The sequence below is a fragment of the Pipistrellus kuhlii genome, unplaced genomic scaffold (genome assembly GCF_014108245.1).
Source record: "Pipistrellus kuhlii isolate mPipKuh1 unplaced genomic scaffold, mPipKuh1.p scaffold_m20_p_4, whole genome shotgun sequence".
NCBI classification, from domain to species: domain Eukaryota; kingdom Metazoa; phylum Chordata; class Mammalia; order Chiroptera; family Vespertilionidae; genus Pipistrellus; species Pipistrellus kuhlii.
The window spans coordinates 47789525-47803159 of record NW_023425540.1 but is presented as its reverse complement, the minus strand read 5'-3'; the positions used below and the strand labels follow the sequence as shown (position 1 = coordinate 47803159).

The window sequence follows — 13635 nt, the reverse complement described above, 5'->3', positions numbered from 1 at the left end:
TCAAATTTAATTATCTGACCAATTTATCTTTAAGGAATTCCTCATTTTTATAAAAGATGAAAGCCCTGGTCAGGAGACTTGTACTCCTAAGAAGGTTGTGGAGAATGTTTTTCTCTGGAATGCATAATTGAATGAATAGGTTTGATGATTATCAAAGCCATTAATTGATTGTGCCCTGATAAAGCCTTTTCTCACATGTGGTTGCAGTCTTTCAGTAATGAATATATTCATTTTTTGTCTTCTCTTAATTCATGTTTTCTTGGTAAACAGTTTGATCAAAGAATAAATGCTGTCAACAATTGGGGGCTTATTTTTTCCAGAAACTAAAATATGAAGAGCTTGCACAGTTGTTTATTAACAAATGTTGTCTTTGGAACATAATGGAACACTACTTAATTTCTAAATCCTAGGGTGGTACAGTGGCTATCAATGCTATATTTTCTTTATTCTGTTTTCTGTGTTAGTTAATTTTTACCGTAAATCCAACAGCAATAACTCAATGTTTTCATGAGAGCTGTAAACAAAAAGCTGTGCTATTATAATTAAAAAGAACACAAAATTATATTAACTATACTGTTACTCTTGCTAATATCAAACCTGGTGGTATTTTATGTAGAGTAATAGGAAGATAGAAAGTATTATAATAATGAAAAGAAATAAATGTCTAAAAATATCAGTGCCACTTATTGGTGGTTTGTTGTAGTTTTTATAATAATTTATTCTGTGACCAACCAGGTGGAAAATTATATTTCATTAAAGAATTATAACTTGAAATTATGCTGGTGCTCAAAATTCCAGATAATAGGACCATCATTGTAGTCTACTAAGGTGCATTGTGGGAAATTCTATCACATACTAAACTACCTTGTATATGTGTGTATGCAAATAGCATACATAAAAACATATACATATACAGAATCAGCTGGAGCTATCTAAATTTTCAAAAGCATTTTTATTCTTGTTCTCCACTGATGAAGTCTTTTTTCCTGGTGTATGTTTATTATGCAGCAACATTAAAGATATCCATTCAGTTCTTGAAGTGACAGTTTATGATGAAGATCGGGATCGAAGTGCTGACTTCCTGGGCAAAGTTGCTATACCATTGCTGTCTGTAAGTTTTATGCACCTGACACACTGCTCTATGTTGCTTTTGCTCAAGGAGGAAAAAAAAAAAACCCGTCAGCTCTATATCTGTCATTTCTCAACCAAGGTCTGTAATAAGAACACTAAAAATTTTAACATACTCAATTCACGGCCATGTTGAATCCCATGATAGTTAATTTTTCCTGACAGACTTGATCCTGGTAATGAACAGGTACTTGTCAGAATTGCCACAGTTGTTTTGGGTTCTCTGTCAGTTTCAGCAGCTGGGGTTCAAAGGTCACAGAGGGAGTGTATTCAGTGGAGACCGTGAGACAGACGGCTGTCATGTCCTTTTCCCGCAGATTCAAAATGGTGAACAGAAAGCCTACGTCTTGAAAAACAAGCAGCTGACAGGGCCAACAAAGGGGGTCATCTATCTTGAAATAGATGTGATTTTTAATGCTGTAAGTCTTAACTTTGGCTTTTTTGTACTGCTAAAGAGTTCAGTTTCATGAAAGCTTTTGTTCCTGATTTGTAGAGAATTTCTGTCATTCCTCATTTTCTCTAAACCTTGATGTATCCTGGAGAATACGCTTCTGCCACTGCCTGGCACACCCACACTTTCTGTTATCGTTGGCGGCTGCTGCTGCGGCTGGACTCCGGCCGCTGCCTGCCTGCGTAAGCAATGTGCATGCATGTGCCACTGTATACATTTATATTTTATGAGCACAGCAGCCAGGCCTTTGAAACTTCAGAAACTATCGCAAATTGAACTGCATGAGAAACCTGTAAACATTTGTACTATATTCATCCATAACAGACACATTATGTTGATGTATAGGTGAAAGCCAGCTTACGAACATTAATACCCAAAGAGCAGAAGTACATTGAAGAGGAAAACAGACTCTCTAAACAGGTAAAAAGCAAGGCAAGATTAATCCCTCTGGGAAGACCTGATTAATCTGTAAAACATCTAACTAAATTCACATAAACTTTGGAGGTGTGGAGGTGGGGAAGACTATATAATTTTTGTAACATCTACTTGTGTGAAATGGCTCTTTCTTTTTTTCCCCTTCTTTTTCTCTCTTCCCTTCCTTTCCTTAAATGATCAAACAAGGGCAATACCAAACTAATAAGTGGGATGGGGGTGGTCAAAAAGGAAAGGGGATACTGTAGACACTGCATAGAATGGATATGTATTCATGCATTAGCAAAAGAATGATCATTTTGAACATAAAATACAATTTGATTACCATGGAATGTGTAAATGAGAACACCAAAAGCTAAGGTTCAAATATATGTCCAGACCACCCACAGGTACAGCGCAGGTGTGTGTAAAGCGAGCCCCGCATAAAGCTCTTCCTTCTAATCCACAGAGAGGGGGCTCCATCTTTTAAGGGAAAGCTTCTTAATTAGATTTTGACTATGATCTTTTTGAAGTGAACTTTTATTGACATTTTTAGCTAAGAAAATAGAAAATCGGGGACTCTGGTTTTTCTGTCATGAGGAAATTTTAAATTAGGCTTGATAGCTTGTAATTAGACTTATGGTTTTAAATCAGGTTTGAGTCTATTTAAGAAAGAGTACTAAGCAACCCCTTTAAAAATGTTTACTTTTAATTAACACAGCTAAAATAAAATGAAGGTGATATGTCTATAAAGTTTGCAGAACTTATTTGTGTGTTAAAATATTTAATAATTTCTTGTGCTATTAGAAGACTAAAGATATTTTTATTTTTAATCAAATCAGTCACCATAGACAGTGGGATTTAAGGTTGTTTAAAGACAATGTATGAGACGAATTCAATATCTGTCTAAATAGAAATACAGATTATATTTTTCCATAATTATAGATAAAATTAATAAAAGTACCTCTTAAAGTAACTGATCAGAGGCCCTGAAGGAAAACAAGTAGGGAGACTCTTAAATTTGACTGAAAGGAATTTGAATTTGAGTAACTTATTAAAGCTGATATGCATGTACCTGCATCTCTATTTACACATATATATTTTTCCAGATGGCCTCAGTAAACTTTACATTGCTACTTTGAAATGCCAGATCAGCATTGAAGTATATTTGGAAGTAACAAAATATTAACCTATATACATATTATTCTAATTATTAACATAGCTGTAAATAAATCTTTGAACAACATCTAGTATATGGGCTGTTCTTTTTATAATTATAGTCATGCCTTAATTTAAAATTTTAATTATATCAATTCTTATATATCTATTTTAGTAATTTTGTAAAGCGCTTGGTTACCATAAAATTTTCCCTAACTCCAAAATTATGAGAACATATAGGTTAAATATATTGTAGAAAAGAGAAAGATAGAAATAGGAAAGAGGGAGAGAAAGAGAGAAAAATGAGGATATGGTAGTAAGAAAGGGAGAATCCTACTAAAATGGTAGGGGAAAAGTGTTTTCTATAATAAAGCAATATTTGGCAGGATTTTCCTCTAAGACCCTAAATAAAAAATTCCAAATTATCCATTTCACTTTGAAATAGCCTGAAATTAAAGCACTTAAAGAATCTTTAAATCTCAGTAAGATTTAAGAGCTTAACAATATATTTAAGGTTTGCAGTAAGTAGCAAAAAAATGTTTTGAATCCTTTGGAGATTTTTTTTTCTTTCTTTTGAACAAAGGTAGTCCATCCTACCTGATAATATTATTTAAAGAAATATATTGAGGAAATTGCTCTTATAATTCAGTTTTTTTTCCCCCACTTCCCCCACTTCTTTTCCTTTAACTCATGAGCCAAACTGCTTGGTTCTTACAACTTTATTAACTTTCTGAATCCTTTGGAAATCACAGTAAGCTTGAAGACTTTGCAACACCTTTGATGGTTGTTAGTCCTGTGAATTCTAATACTATCTCATCTTCATTACAGATGCTACTAAGAAACTTTATCAGGACGAAGCGCTGTGTCATGGTGCTTATAAATGCTGCATACTACGTTAATAGTTGCTTTGATTGGGACTCACCCCCAAGGAGCCTTGCTGCTTTTGTGGTATGATCATACTGTATTACTTACATCGTTATTCATTAAATTCAGTAATCATAGCTGCATGTTTCTGTGGCTATAGTAACAGTTATGTTGATGTGACCATTTTAAAAACTCCTATTTTAAGACTTGACTGGACAGATTTGCCGTGGGCAGAACCTGATGGATTGTTCAAGGTCTGAGTCCAAGAATATAGCCTTCCCCCTCCTTCCCCCCAGACTTCCGGAACACAAGACATCTCTGCTGCCACTATAATTTTCTCCGTGACAGCTAAAAAGTGAAATTTTATATATTGCATAATCCAAAATCCTAATAGCAGAGCCAAGAAAAGTCCTTGGTGTTAAAAATATATATATATATATATATATATATATATATATATATATATATATATATATATAATTTTGACCATGTTCATTTTTAATTGTATTCATTCTATAGATATAAGGTTTTTTCCCCAAAGTATGAAATGATTGATAGTAGAATGCTAGCTGGAAATACTTTAATATGTGGATCAATTGGAACTGGATGTGACCTATGTAGGAGGCATTTTATTATTCCTGAGATTTCCAGTTTTCATAAAGGCACCGGTGAGAATTTGATAAATCCAAATAGTCCTCTAACAATGTTCATCTTGTAGCCTTTTACTTTTGGTTATTTAAAAACTGCTGAGGAGGCCAACTTGCAAAGCTAGGAAATCCAAAAAATACTTTCCTCTGCGCTTTAGCTGGAATTTTCTGCTTTCATACTATTTTTGCTTGTTCAGGATTTCAGTTTGAAGTTTAAGCGAAGCCCTTCTTTTGAGATCCTTTATTTTATTGTCATATTTGTTAGCATATGAAGACCGTATGCTTCCTTATAGATGCCAGTTTAGCAGAATATGACTTTATTATGGGATTTACATGAAGAGCCTTAATTATATAGTTACAAATCAACATTTTAGTATTACCATTCAAATGAGTGTGTGCACATCTGTTTAGTACTTTGAGCTCTGTCCTCCTTTCAGGCCTTGTTTGGGACTTTCATTAATGTCTGAGCACATGGGACAAAGAGTGTGTATGTCCCTTTATGTTCTAAGTTACCAGAAAGACATAGACATGTTGTCTTTTTGAAGAAAGGGATTGTCATCATCGTTAAGTTTTAGAAAGGAAACCGCTCTTTCAATATTCTTTTATTTAGTTCTTTCACATATAAAGTACATGAGGGATACTGCTAAGCAAACTTAATTGTGATTTTTCACTATCATAGAGGTACTTTGACATAAATGAGGGAAAATGACATTGAGTTTCTTTGTATATTTTAGGCTATTGTGTGCAAGTTCCGTGGCACCTCATCAGAGACACAATATTCTAACAAAATATCGTGCTGCTATCTGTGATTCGCTCCTTCCAAAGTCATTCCCCCATAACTGTTTACAAAATTGGAAGATAGAGAACTCTATGTGATTATGTAATTTGTTGAGGAACATTCCCCTTTAACACTTCAGCATTACAATGTGTTTTGTAAGTCACCAGAAAAACACACCTGGCTTCTCGGTGCCACTCATGTGCAGTGATTTAAGATGGCAGACTTTGTTCAAAACTTCTTTATGATAAAAAAACAAACAAACCAGGCACCAAAATTCTGAGGAACTTGGGTATATGTACATGATAATACTTGAGTGATTTCACTGAAAGAGGGTCAAAGTTCACTGCATAAGAAATGTAATATCTCTTTTAGCCAGTGGTCAGCTTTTGAAGCAAGCTGAATGCAGGATGCTTGCAAAAAAGGGAGGGAAGGCACAGTAAAGGTAGGAAATGAGACTGCTGATGATGATAAAAATAAAAAAAGGCCAAACTAATATGTGAATGAACAGTAAGAGTACTTTTGAGAAGAAACAATAATATTAACTGTTTCATTTTAAGAAAATAAAAGGCGCTGAATTACATTCTGTTGAATGTAATGAAAACAACTAATAATGAAACCAAACTTCACTTATCAAGATCTGAACTGAGGGTTCCACGAAAATGGGCACCCGGCCCTTTTCACCCGTACTCCACTGTCACCTATGGAGAATCTCGCATTTAGTAGGCTCCCATTATAAACGGCTGTCTAAATCAACCGACCAACCAATGATCCAGTATGAAAATGTTTCTTATGTGGAGAAACGCTTTATTCAGTGATGCCAGATAAATAAGGGTTTGCTCTAATAAAGCTACTTATTAAATGATGAAAGACATAGATAGCTTCATGGTGCTGTAGCAATTTTCCCTAGACCTTCCATTTATCTTTTAAACTATCTTATAATCTATCAATCATCTATTTTTAACCTCGGATCTAATTCTGTTGCAAAAAGATCCCTATGTAATAGTAACAACTAATATTTATTAAGCATTTATGTGCCAGGGAACTGTTTTTTCAAGCACTAAGACATGAAAGTGCTTTTTATGCATTAATCAACTTAATATTTCCTTATTATGAGTTAGATACTATTATTTTCCAAGAGAGAGAAGAAAAAAACAGAGGCACAGAAAGGTTCAATATATTGGTCAGATTCACACAGCAGATATTATTTTCTTTCTAAAAAAAACTTTTAAGAATATACTGTGTAATCGTAGGATTATAACAAATAAAAAAAACTTTTGTAGAATTTTATTTGCCATATAGATATGTAATGGTGTGAGCACTTAAGAATGAAATGTTTCCAGAATATCATTGCATAACCAGAGCCTTTTTTAAGCCACGTTTATTGAAAAGAACTGCTTTCCATTAGGAGAAGAGGGTGAGCAGCACCCCATTGTTACAAACATATTGTTCCCATCATTCCCTGTGGCTGGATCCTGGGTCTATTATTATAATATTGGTTCCACTTGGCCCACTTTTTTTCCTAAATGCAGCTGCCTCGCGGAGCATGTGCATTTGTACCATTATGTGGCTTGGTTTTAGGCCTAGATCAGTAAACTTTATAACGTTTAAGTGCCTTTTTTCCCCTACTCCGTTTTATTCTTCTTTTCTAATGTACTACCCAAAAATAAAAGTAGAATAAATGAAATCAAAATGGAAAAGCGATGACTTTCTGTCCGAATGTCAAAAGGAGCGCAGAGCATGAGAAGCGCGGGCTCAGAGCGGCTCTGGCCTCGTGGGCTCGATGCCTACTTGCCGCGGGGGAAGATGCACAGCCAGCGGCAGGTACTAGGAGCTGACATCGGCCCGGAAGGTGATGCGCAAAATATAAGCAAACGCGTTCCTGGGGATGTCCGTGTTTCTGTGCTGCGAATTAGGCTTCTCAGTTTTACTGTGAATATTGTACGCCTGAGCGCGAACACGGGCGGATGTGGCGCAGAAGGCCCGGCCTGTCTTTTGCAAACATCTACCTTAGACGGGGGAATGTCTCCTACGCGGGGCCTCATTTTCATCAGGCTCCTGACCAGCCATTTGTGTTCATAGGGATGTCAGTGGGTGCAACACGGGGTGGGGAAAAAAAAAAAAAAAAAGAGAGAGAGAGAGAGAGTGCACATTCTCTTTTTCCAGCACTGTCATTTCTCACTGTAATGAGCACAAAAAATAATTGGACAACTGAGCTATCAGGAAAAGGACACACTTCACTGTGCGTCAGAGAATTATTTTACAGGACAAACTTTAATCTTTAAATGTGATTGTAGATAATTTGTGGTACCATCTGTCCATTTGGAATTGTTTTAGCCTTTTCTGTCATTATACAGTAAGTGCCGCTGTGTTTAACATTAACATTTGATATTTTACACATTTAATTTCTGTTCTGCTGTGTGGTCCTTAGGGAGCAGAGCGCGAGTGCTACATGAGAGAGACACAGTATTGATCAGTTAACATTTCAGCTACGTTTATGTATGTCGCAAAATTAATGAAAATGCCAGACAAAAATGTCAGAGTGCACAAAAAGGTAGAATTTAAATTTGGTAGTTTAATGAAAAGTTTAAGATGTGCATTATCAAAAATGTCCCCTTGCCTTTAAAGTACAGTTCCTAACAGAATAACTACAGGGAGACACATATTTTACTTAGAGGAACAATGAACATGAATTATGAAGGGATGTCAACTCCTCAAAGCTCCTTGTGCTCCACCACGGTGCGTTTGAATGCTTTACTGTAACTCGTAAAATACATTTGTTTCTGTTCCTATCTGGAGGGCTCCTGGCTTTATGTAACCCTCTATCCCGACGAACCCACGAGGCAGGCTTCCTCCTGAGCTTCTCCTGCTAGGTTTTCCTCGGTGTCCATGTGTGTGTGTTCCTTTTGTGTCAAAACTGAGAATTCCTTCTCCAGCAATTCATCGAGGCCACTCTGGTTCATTACTCGTGCCTTTCTGGGTTCCTTTTCAAAGGCCTGATTTTCCTTTGCTTCCAGATAATTTGTGTTCCACCTTCATTCAATCCCCATTTTAGTAAAGGATTGCACTCGGGACAGCTGAAAAGCTGGGCCATTATGCAGGAAAAGAGGGGGAAAAAACAAAGATGATGTATGCAAAAGAATGACACGAGGCAGCTCTGTGTAGCCAAATGATTTTTTAAAAATGGAGGAAGCACAAGCAGAGGAGGAGGAACTGACTTGCAGAGGCGATGGGATATAATATAACACTCTGAAGACAATAGGGCCCAACCATGCCTTATCAAGTACTTCCTGTGTGGAAAGCCTGCTGCTAGTAAACAACATATGAATTTTTCCAAAAGTTATTACAAACAATAAGCATATTTTAAGGGGCCTTCCTGTTCAGTGACTAAAAAGGGAGCATTGCTTAAGGAGCAATAACAGTGTGAAAACAAAGACATGCCCGTGTCACCTGTAGTTCCTGTCTTAGCATTAATATTACTAAGCAATTTAGGGTGATTGTGCTACATATGGAAGGCAACCTTAGCCTTGCAATAGAAACTTCTATCTTAAAAATTTTAGCAACATCTATAATACCACACTAACAAAATTATGCTTCAAGCCCATAGCAATTTTCAAATGATTATAATGGAAATTTCTGGTTGTTGTTGCTGCAATTTTATTTTAGGGTTAGCAGAGAAACTGGAAATATTTCAGATGTAATTTTTGTTACTTTCCTGCAATAACAAAACAGAAGGACCTCTGAAAATCAAAGAAACAAGAACTAAAGCAAAGTTATCTATAAATGTTGGTCCTACCCCTGCATTGTTGATTTTTCCTAAAGTTATGTAAATCTAAACTTCCAAGCCCTTCATTTATGTTTTCCGCTGACATTACTAAGTTTATTAAACAGTACTTCCAAGTTCATGTATACAAATTGTAAAGGTACTTTAAACATTGCATCACCAATGTGTGAGGAAAGAAAAAAGCCTATATAGAAATTCACTGACTTAGAAGATATCATAGTATACCTCCAAAGTTGCCTAAAATTCCTTTTACAAAATCAAAGATTATTGGCACCAAGAAGAATATAGTACTACAATTTTTTGAGTAAATAGATTGTGTGCCCAATTCATATGGATATACTGGCACATCAAGTTGATACTCAAAATATACATTTTCCTTAAATTTACCTGGATTAGAATAATTTTTTTAAAAATATTGGCCTATGAAAAATTGGGTTTGCTTAATTGGTTCCTCTCACAAAGCAATGCATGTAAATTCTTACAATTGCATCTAAAACCACAATTTGGAAGCAAATTGAGTTTTAGGGTTGATCACAATGAACTAAAATCAACCCTGAATTAGGAAATATACCTAATCAGATATTAAAGGAACAAAGCATCTTATACCTAATCAGATATTAAAGGAACAAAGCATCTTGACTGGATTTCTCTAATCCTTTTTGAGGAATGATGTTCTAGTTCAGTTTGGAGGTCTATTTAAATGTAGTCTTAAAAAAATATATGTATAGTCTTTTTGTTTTGTTTTTTTGTAGCTGTTATATATACAAATATAGCACTTTCTCAAATCACTGCTTAGTTCTCTTTAAATGATGCCAATGCATGTTTTTTGTTGCTGTTTCTTGTAATAGATATCAGCAAAAGGGTCTCCCGCTCTTTGGAGGAAGATAATCACATAAGCCACTTTCTGAAAAGCTATTCCTTTTAAATTCTATTTTATATTTATAAGAAGAAGAATTTAATTCTTATAGCACAACATACACATTCTACTATCTCTACTTCCCCTCCTTTGTCCTCTAAAGCAGGGATATGCTATAATCTGGGGACATTTTCTTCCTTGGGTGATTTAGAGAAAAATAGAAAACTATTGCACTTTTTTTCAGGTATAGTGCTCGTGTGCTACATTAAAATCAAACATGAACCACATAGATCACCAAAATAACTATGATACAATACTGAATCTAGGAATTAGCCTTCTCATAAAGCTTAATGGTATCTGCACGGGAGGTTTTCCATAGTTAATATTCTCTACAGTTCCCACCAAGCAGACTCAGGCAATGCTCACACGATGCCTGGGTGTAGTCCCCATCCTGCCGTGTGGCTGCAGTCCCACTTCGCCTCTCTCAGCCTCCTTGCATTACTGATCAGATATTTTCAGCCTCGGAACCTTCATGAGACCCTTTTTTTAAAAAAAGGTGCATTGTCCAGGTTTTATAACAGAATTGACTAAGGATAAAAAAGTTATAAAATAATAAAACCAGAGATGTCTCACTGTCTGTCCCCAGATTCCTAAAGCACACTTCTTGTTCTGTGAAGAATTTTCTACCTTCCAGCTTTAACGTAAAGTGTCAGGTACATACATTCTGAACAAACTAGAAAGGCATATTGCATTGCAAAAATATTTTCATATAAAGTGACTTGCAGAGAAAAATGTTTAAATGAATGAGATAAGTATATAATTTATTTTAGTAAAAATTTTAAAAACGAGAGTAATCACTTCTGAAAGATTGTAGATTATAATAGAAGTATAGTCATTAATATACTGTAGACAGTAAGTTGACTCCCCACATATTTTTATGCTACGTGTGAAGAAATAGGAATAGCATGCTTTCTGTTGTCCCATTTTTCTATTTTGACCAATTATGAAGATGTTCCTTAGAATTATGAATGTATTAGAGCTAATTTACCAGGTGAGAAGCTAACCTAAAATGTTGTTAAGGATGTTGATCCTGTTTCTCATTGTCCCTTTCCTAGTCATCTTACCACATTTTAACATGACAGTCAGAACTGGATAAACATTCAGAAGTCAGTCTTGCCACATTAGGGTATGTTATGACTCTGCATTGCATCTGCTTTGCTGTGATGACTGAGGTCCAACACTCAGCAAGTGTCACATTAGAGATCAGGAACAGAGTGAAGATTGGTGGCCATTTCTCAGCCTCAAAGGAGAAAAATGAAGAGCAAATTAGGAAAAGCTAAGAAACAAGGAAAAATGGAAATCATATCAAGTGTAAACAGGTAATTAGATAAAAATGAAAGTCAACCCTGATTTTAAGGATAGTATAAAAAATTTAGAGATAACACTTGGCTTTTTAAAATCTTAAATCAGTGCTTCTCAATTCTTTTTTTTCCTTCAGATTCTCCATCTAAGGAGAAAAAAGTATTTAATTAAATGAGAGAAACTGATTGCTAAGGAGTAAGATTTTTTTTCCCCAGGAATATTAAGTTTCAGAAGGCCACAAATCATAGTGATATTTTAAGATTTTTTTTTTCTCAGTTAAAAAAGAGAAAGATCTCATGGACATAAACAACAGTGTGGTGATTGTGGCAGGAACAGGAAGACGGAGTTGGAAAAGGGTATAGTGAGGATAAATGGTGAGGGAGCAAAATAATAAAATCAAACTTAAAAAAAAAAAATTTCTCTCTTCGAAGACCCGATTTTTACACCCTTGGTCGCCATACAGCCTCTGTTGAGAATGCATGCTCTAAATGAAGTTTAATGTGAGTTTAACTATGTTTATTTTTATGCTGTTGATGATAAAGTTTACTTTGGATTTACTGTAGCTTGCATACAATACAAATTATCCCCATAGATATTCAGTCTGCAGAAAGAGAATTTGTAATCTCTATACAAAAGCATTGACTGCATCGGAGTCTTACTGAAAGAAAAACTTGGTTTGGCTTCGTATAGAAGTAAATCTTCCCCTTATGAAAATCCATATGAGAGTTTTCTTCTTTTCACCAGTTCCATGGGTGCATTGTTGTGCTTCACTGAAATGAGGAAGTGGGGTGAACATTAATTGTGGCCTAAGTAATATCACCTCTCTCATTATGAGGATTTGATGGGTTTTGTCCATACTTTGCACTATATTTATGACTAACAGATAATCTTTATATTCTTAAATGCATATCATTATGTCAGAGATATGAAAGCATACTTCATTAGGCTCAATTACCTATTAGGTCTTCATTGGAAGGGCAGAAAAAAAAAATTGTGGAGTAGTAAAGTAATTTGAAACAGTAAAGATACCTGTTCTACTGGCTGTTCTGCATGACAGTTCCCCCGTTTCCCATAGGAATTAATAAACTACTATTGCAATACTATGTAAATATACGATGTGATATATCCCACTTCACCAAATACAAATTATTCTGCATTTTCCATGGATAGCATTCTATACAGTTCCTACCAAGCAGACTCGGGCAATGCTTACATGTTTCAAATAAGAATAGAGCATCCAGTTTTATCATAAAATATTGGTTAATTAAATATTATTTCCCTTAGTTAATTAGAGAAATATTTTTATTTAATTTAATATAATAGAACACCATTTTTAAATCCAGTCCATTAATTATCCATAAATTAGTATACTGAGATTATGTAAAAAGAGGTATTATATTTTTGAAGTGATATTAGTAAAGTGATAGCTGCTACTCAGAGAAAATTAATTCATAAATATAGAAGCTCAGATGACTGAGTTCACCTTTTCTAGATAGATAGCAATAATGCAAACTTACCTGGTTTTGTTTAAATTATTTTAAATGGAATTTGATTCTTCCATTGCAAAAGCCTATTATATCCCTCCACCAGGAAGTTGGTATTTATAAGAAAGACCTTTTAAACCTGGGGTCTACTAGTTTATCTGGGTTTGTACTGTTTCCTTCATATTTAAAATTCTCAGGATATGAGTTTCCTACCACAGCTTTATTTCTAACTCCTATATTTTTCATATGGGCTCCCAACCACCAAATAAGATGTGAAAGTCTGTTTTGTAAGACAGTTGCTTAGACCTTGGAACTCATTTCCGTGTAGAAGGAATGTCATAGATTATGGCATAGAACTACTCACAAAGTTTATTGAACCCTTCCTAGAGTACTAGCTGTAAAATAGGAACATTATACTAGTATGTAAGAAGTAGATCCAGTGGGATACATCTGTTCAACCTCAGCTTCAAGACAGAGCACCTTTCTAGTGGCAAAGGCTTGGGGCCTACAAAGCTGGAGGTTGTGGAGAGGCGCAGATAAAGGCATAGAATACTACAGTGGGAAAGGGAGCTTAGAGATCATTTTACAGTAGAGGAAATTAAAGTGCTAAAAGGTAAAGGGACTCACTGAGACACTCCCTCTGCTTCTCCCCCACTAGCTGGTAATGGATGCCACAAACACAGCAGCATGAGAAGATAAGAAGGGCAAAGTGGGA

At 35.2% G+C, this 13635-nt stretch overlaps 1 protein-coding gene across 21 annotated transcripts in view; it reads left to right on the top strand.

Annotated features, from left to right (window-relative positions):
• The window catches only part of MCTP1 (multiple C2 and transmembrane domain containing 1), a 422741-nt gene that overhangs the window by 264441 nt on the left and 144665 nt on the right, over positions 1–13635 (top strand). For 18 of the 21 annotated variants that reach the window (XM_045571756.1, XM_045571752.1, XM_045571745.1 and 15 more), the window contains 4 exons: positions 1009–1111; positions 1446–1547; positions 1925–1999; positions 3977–4096. In XM_045571756.1, coding sequence (XP_045427712.1) covers positions 1009–1111; positions 1446–1547; positions 1925–1999; positions 3977–4096 — 400 coding nt within the window. Of the gene's footprint in view, positions 1–1008; positions 1112–1445; positions 1548–1924; positions 2000–3976; positions 4103–13635 lie in introns of those variants that run through there. The other 3 variants (XM_045571743.1, XM_045571754.1, XM_045571758.1) reach the window with 2 other exon arrangements.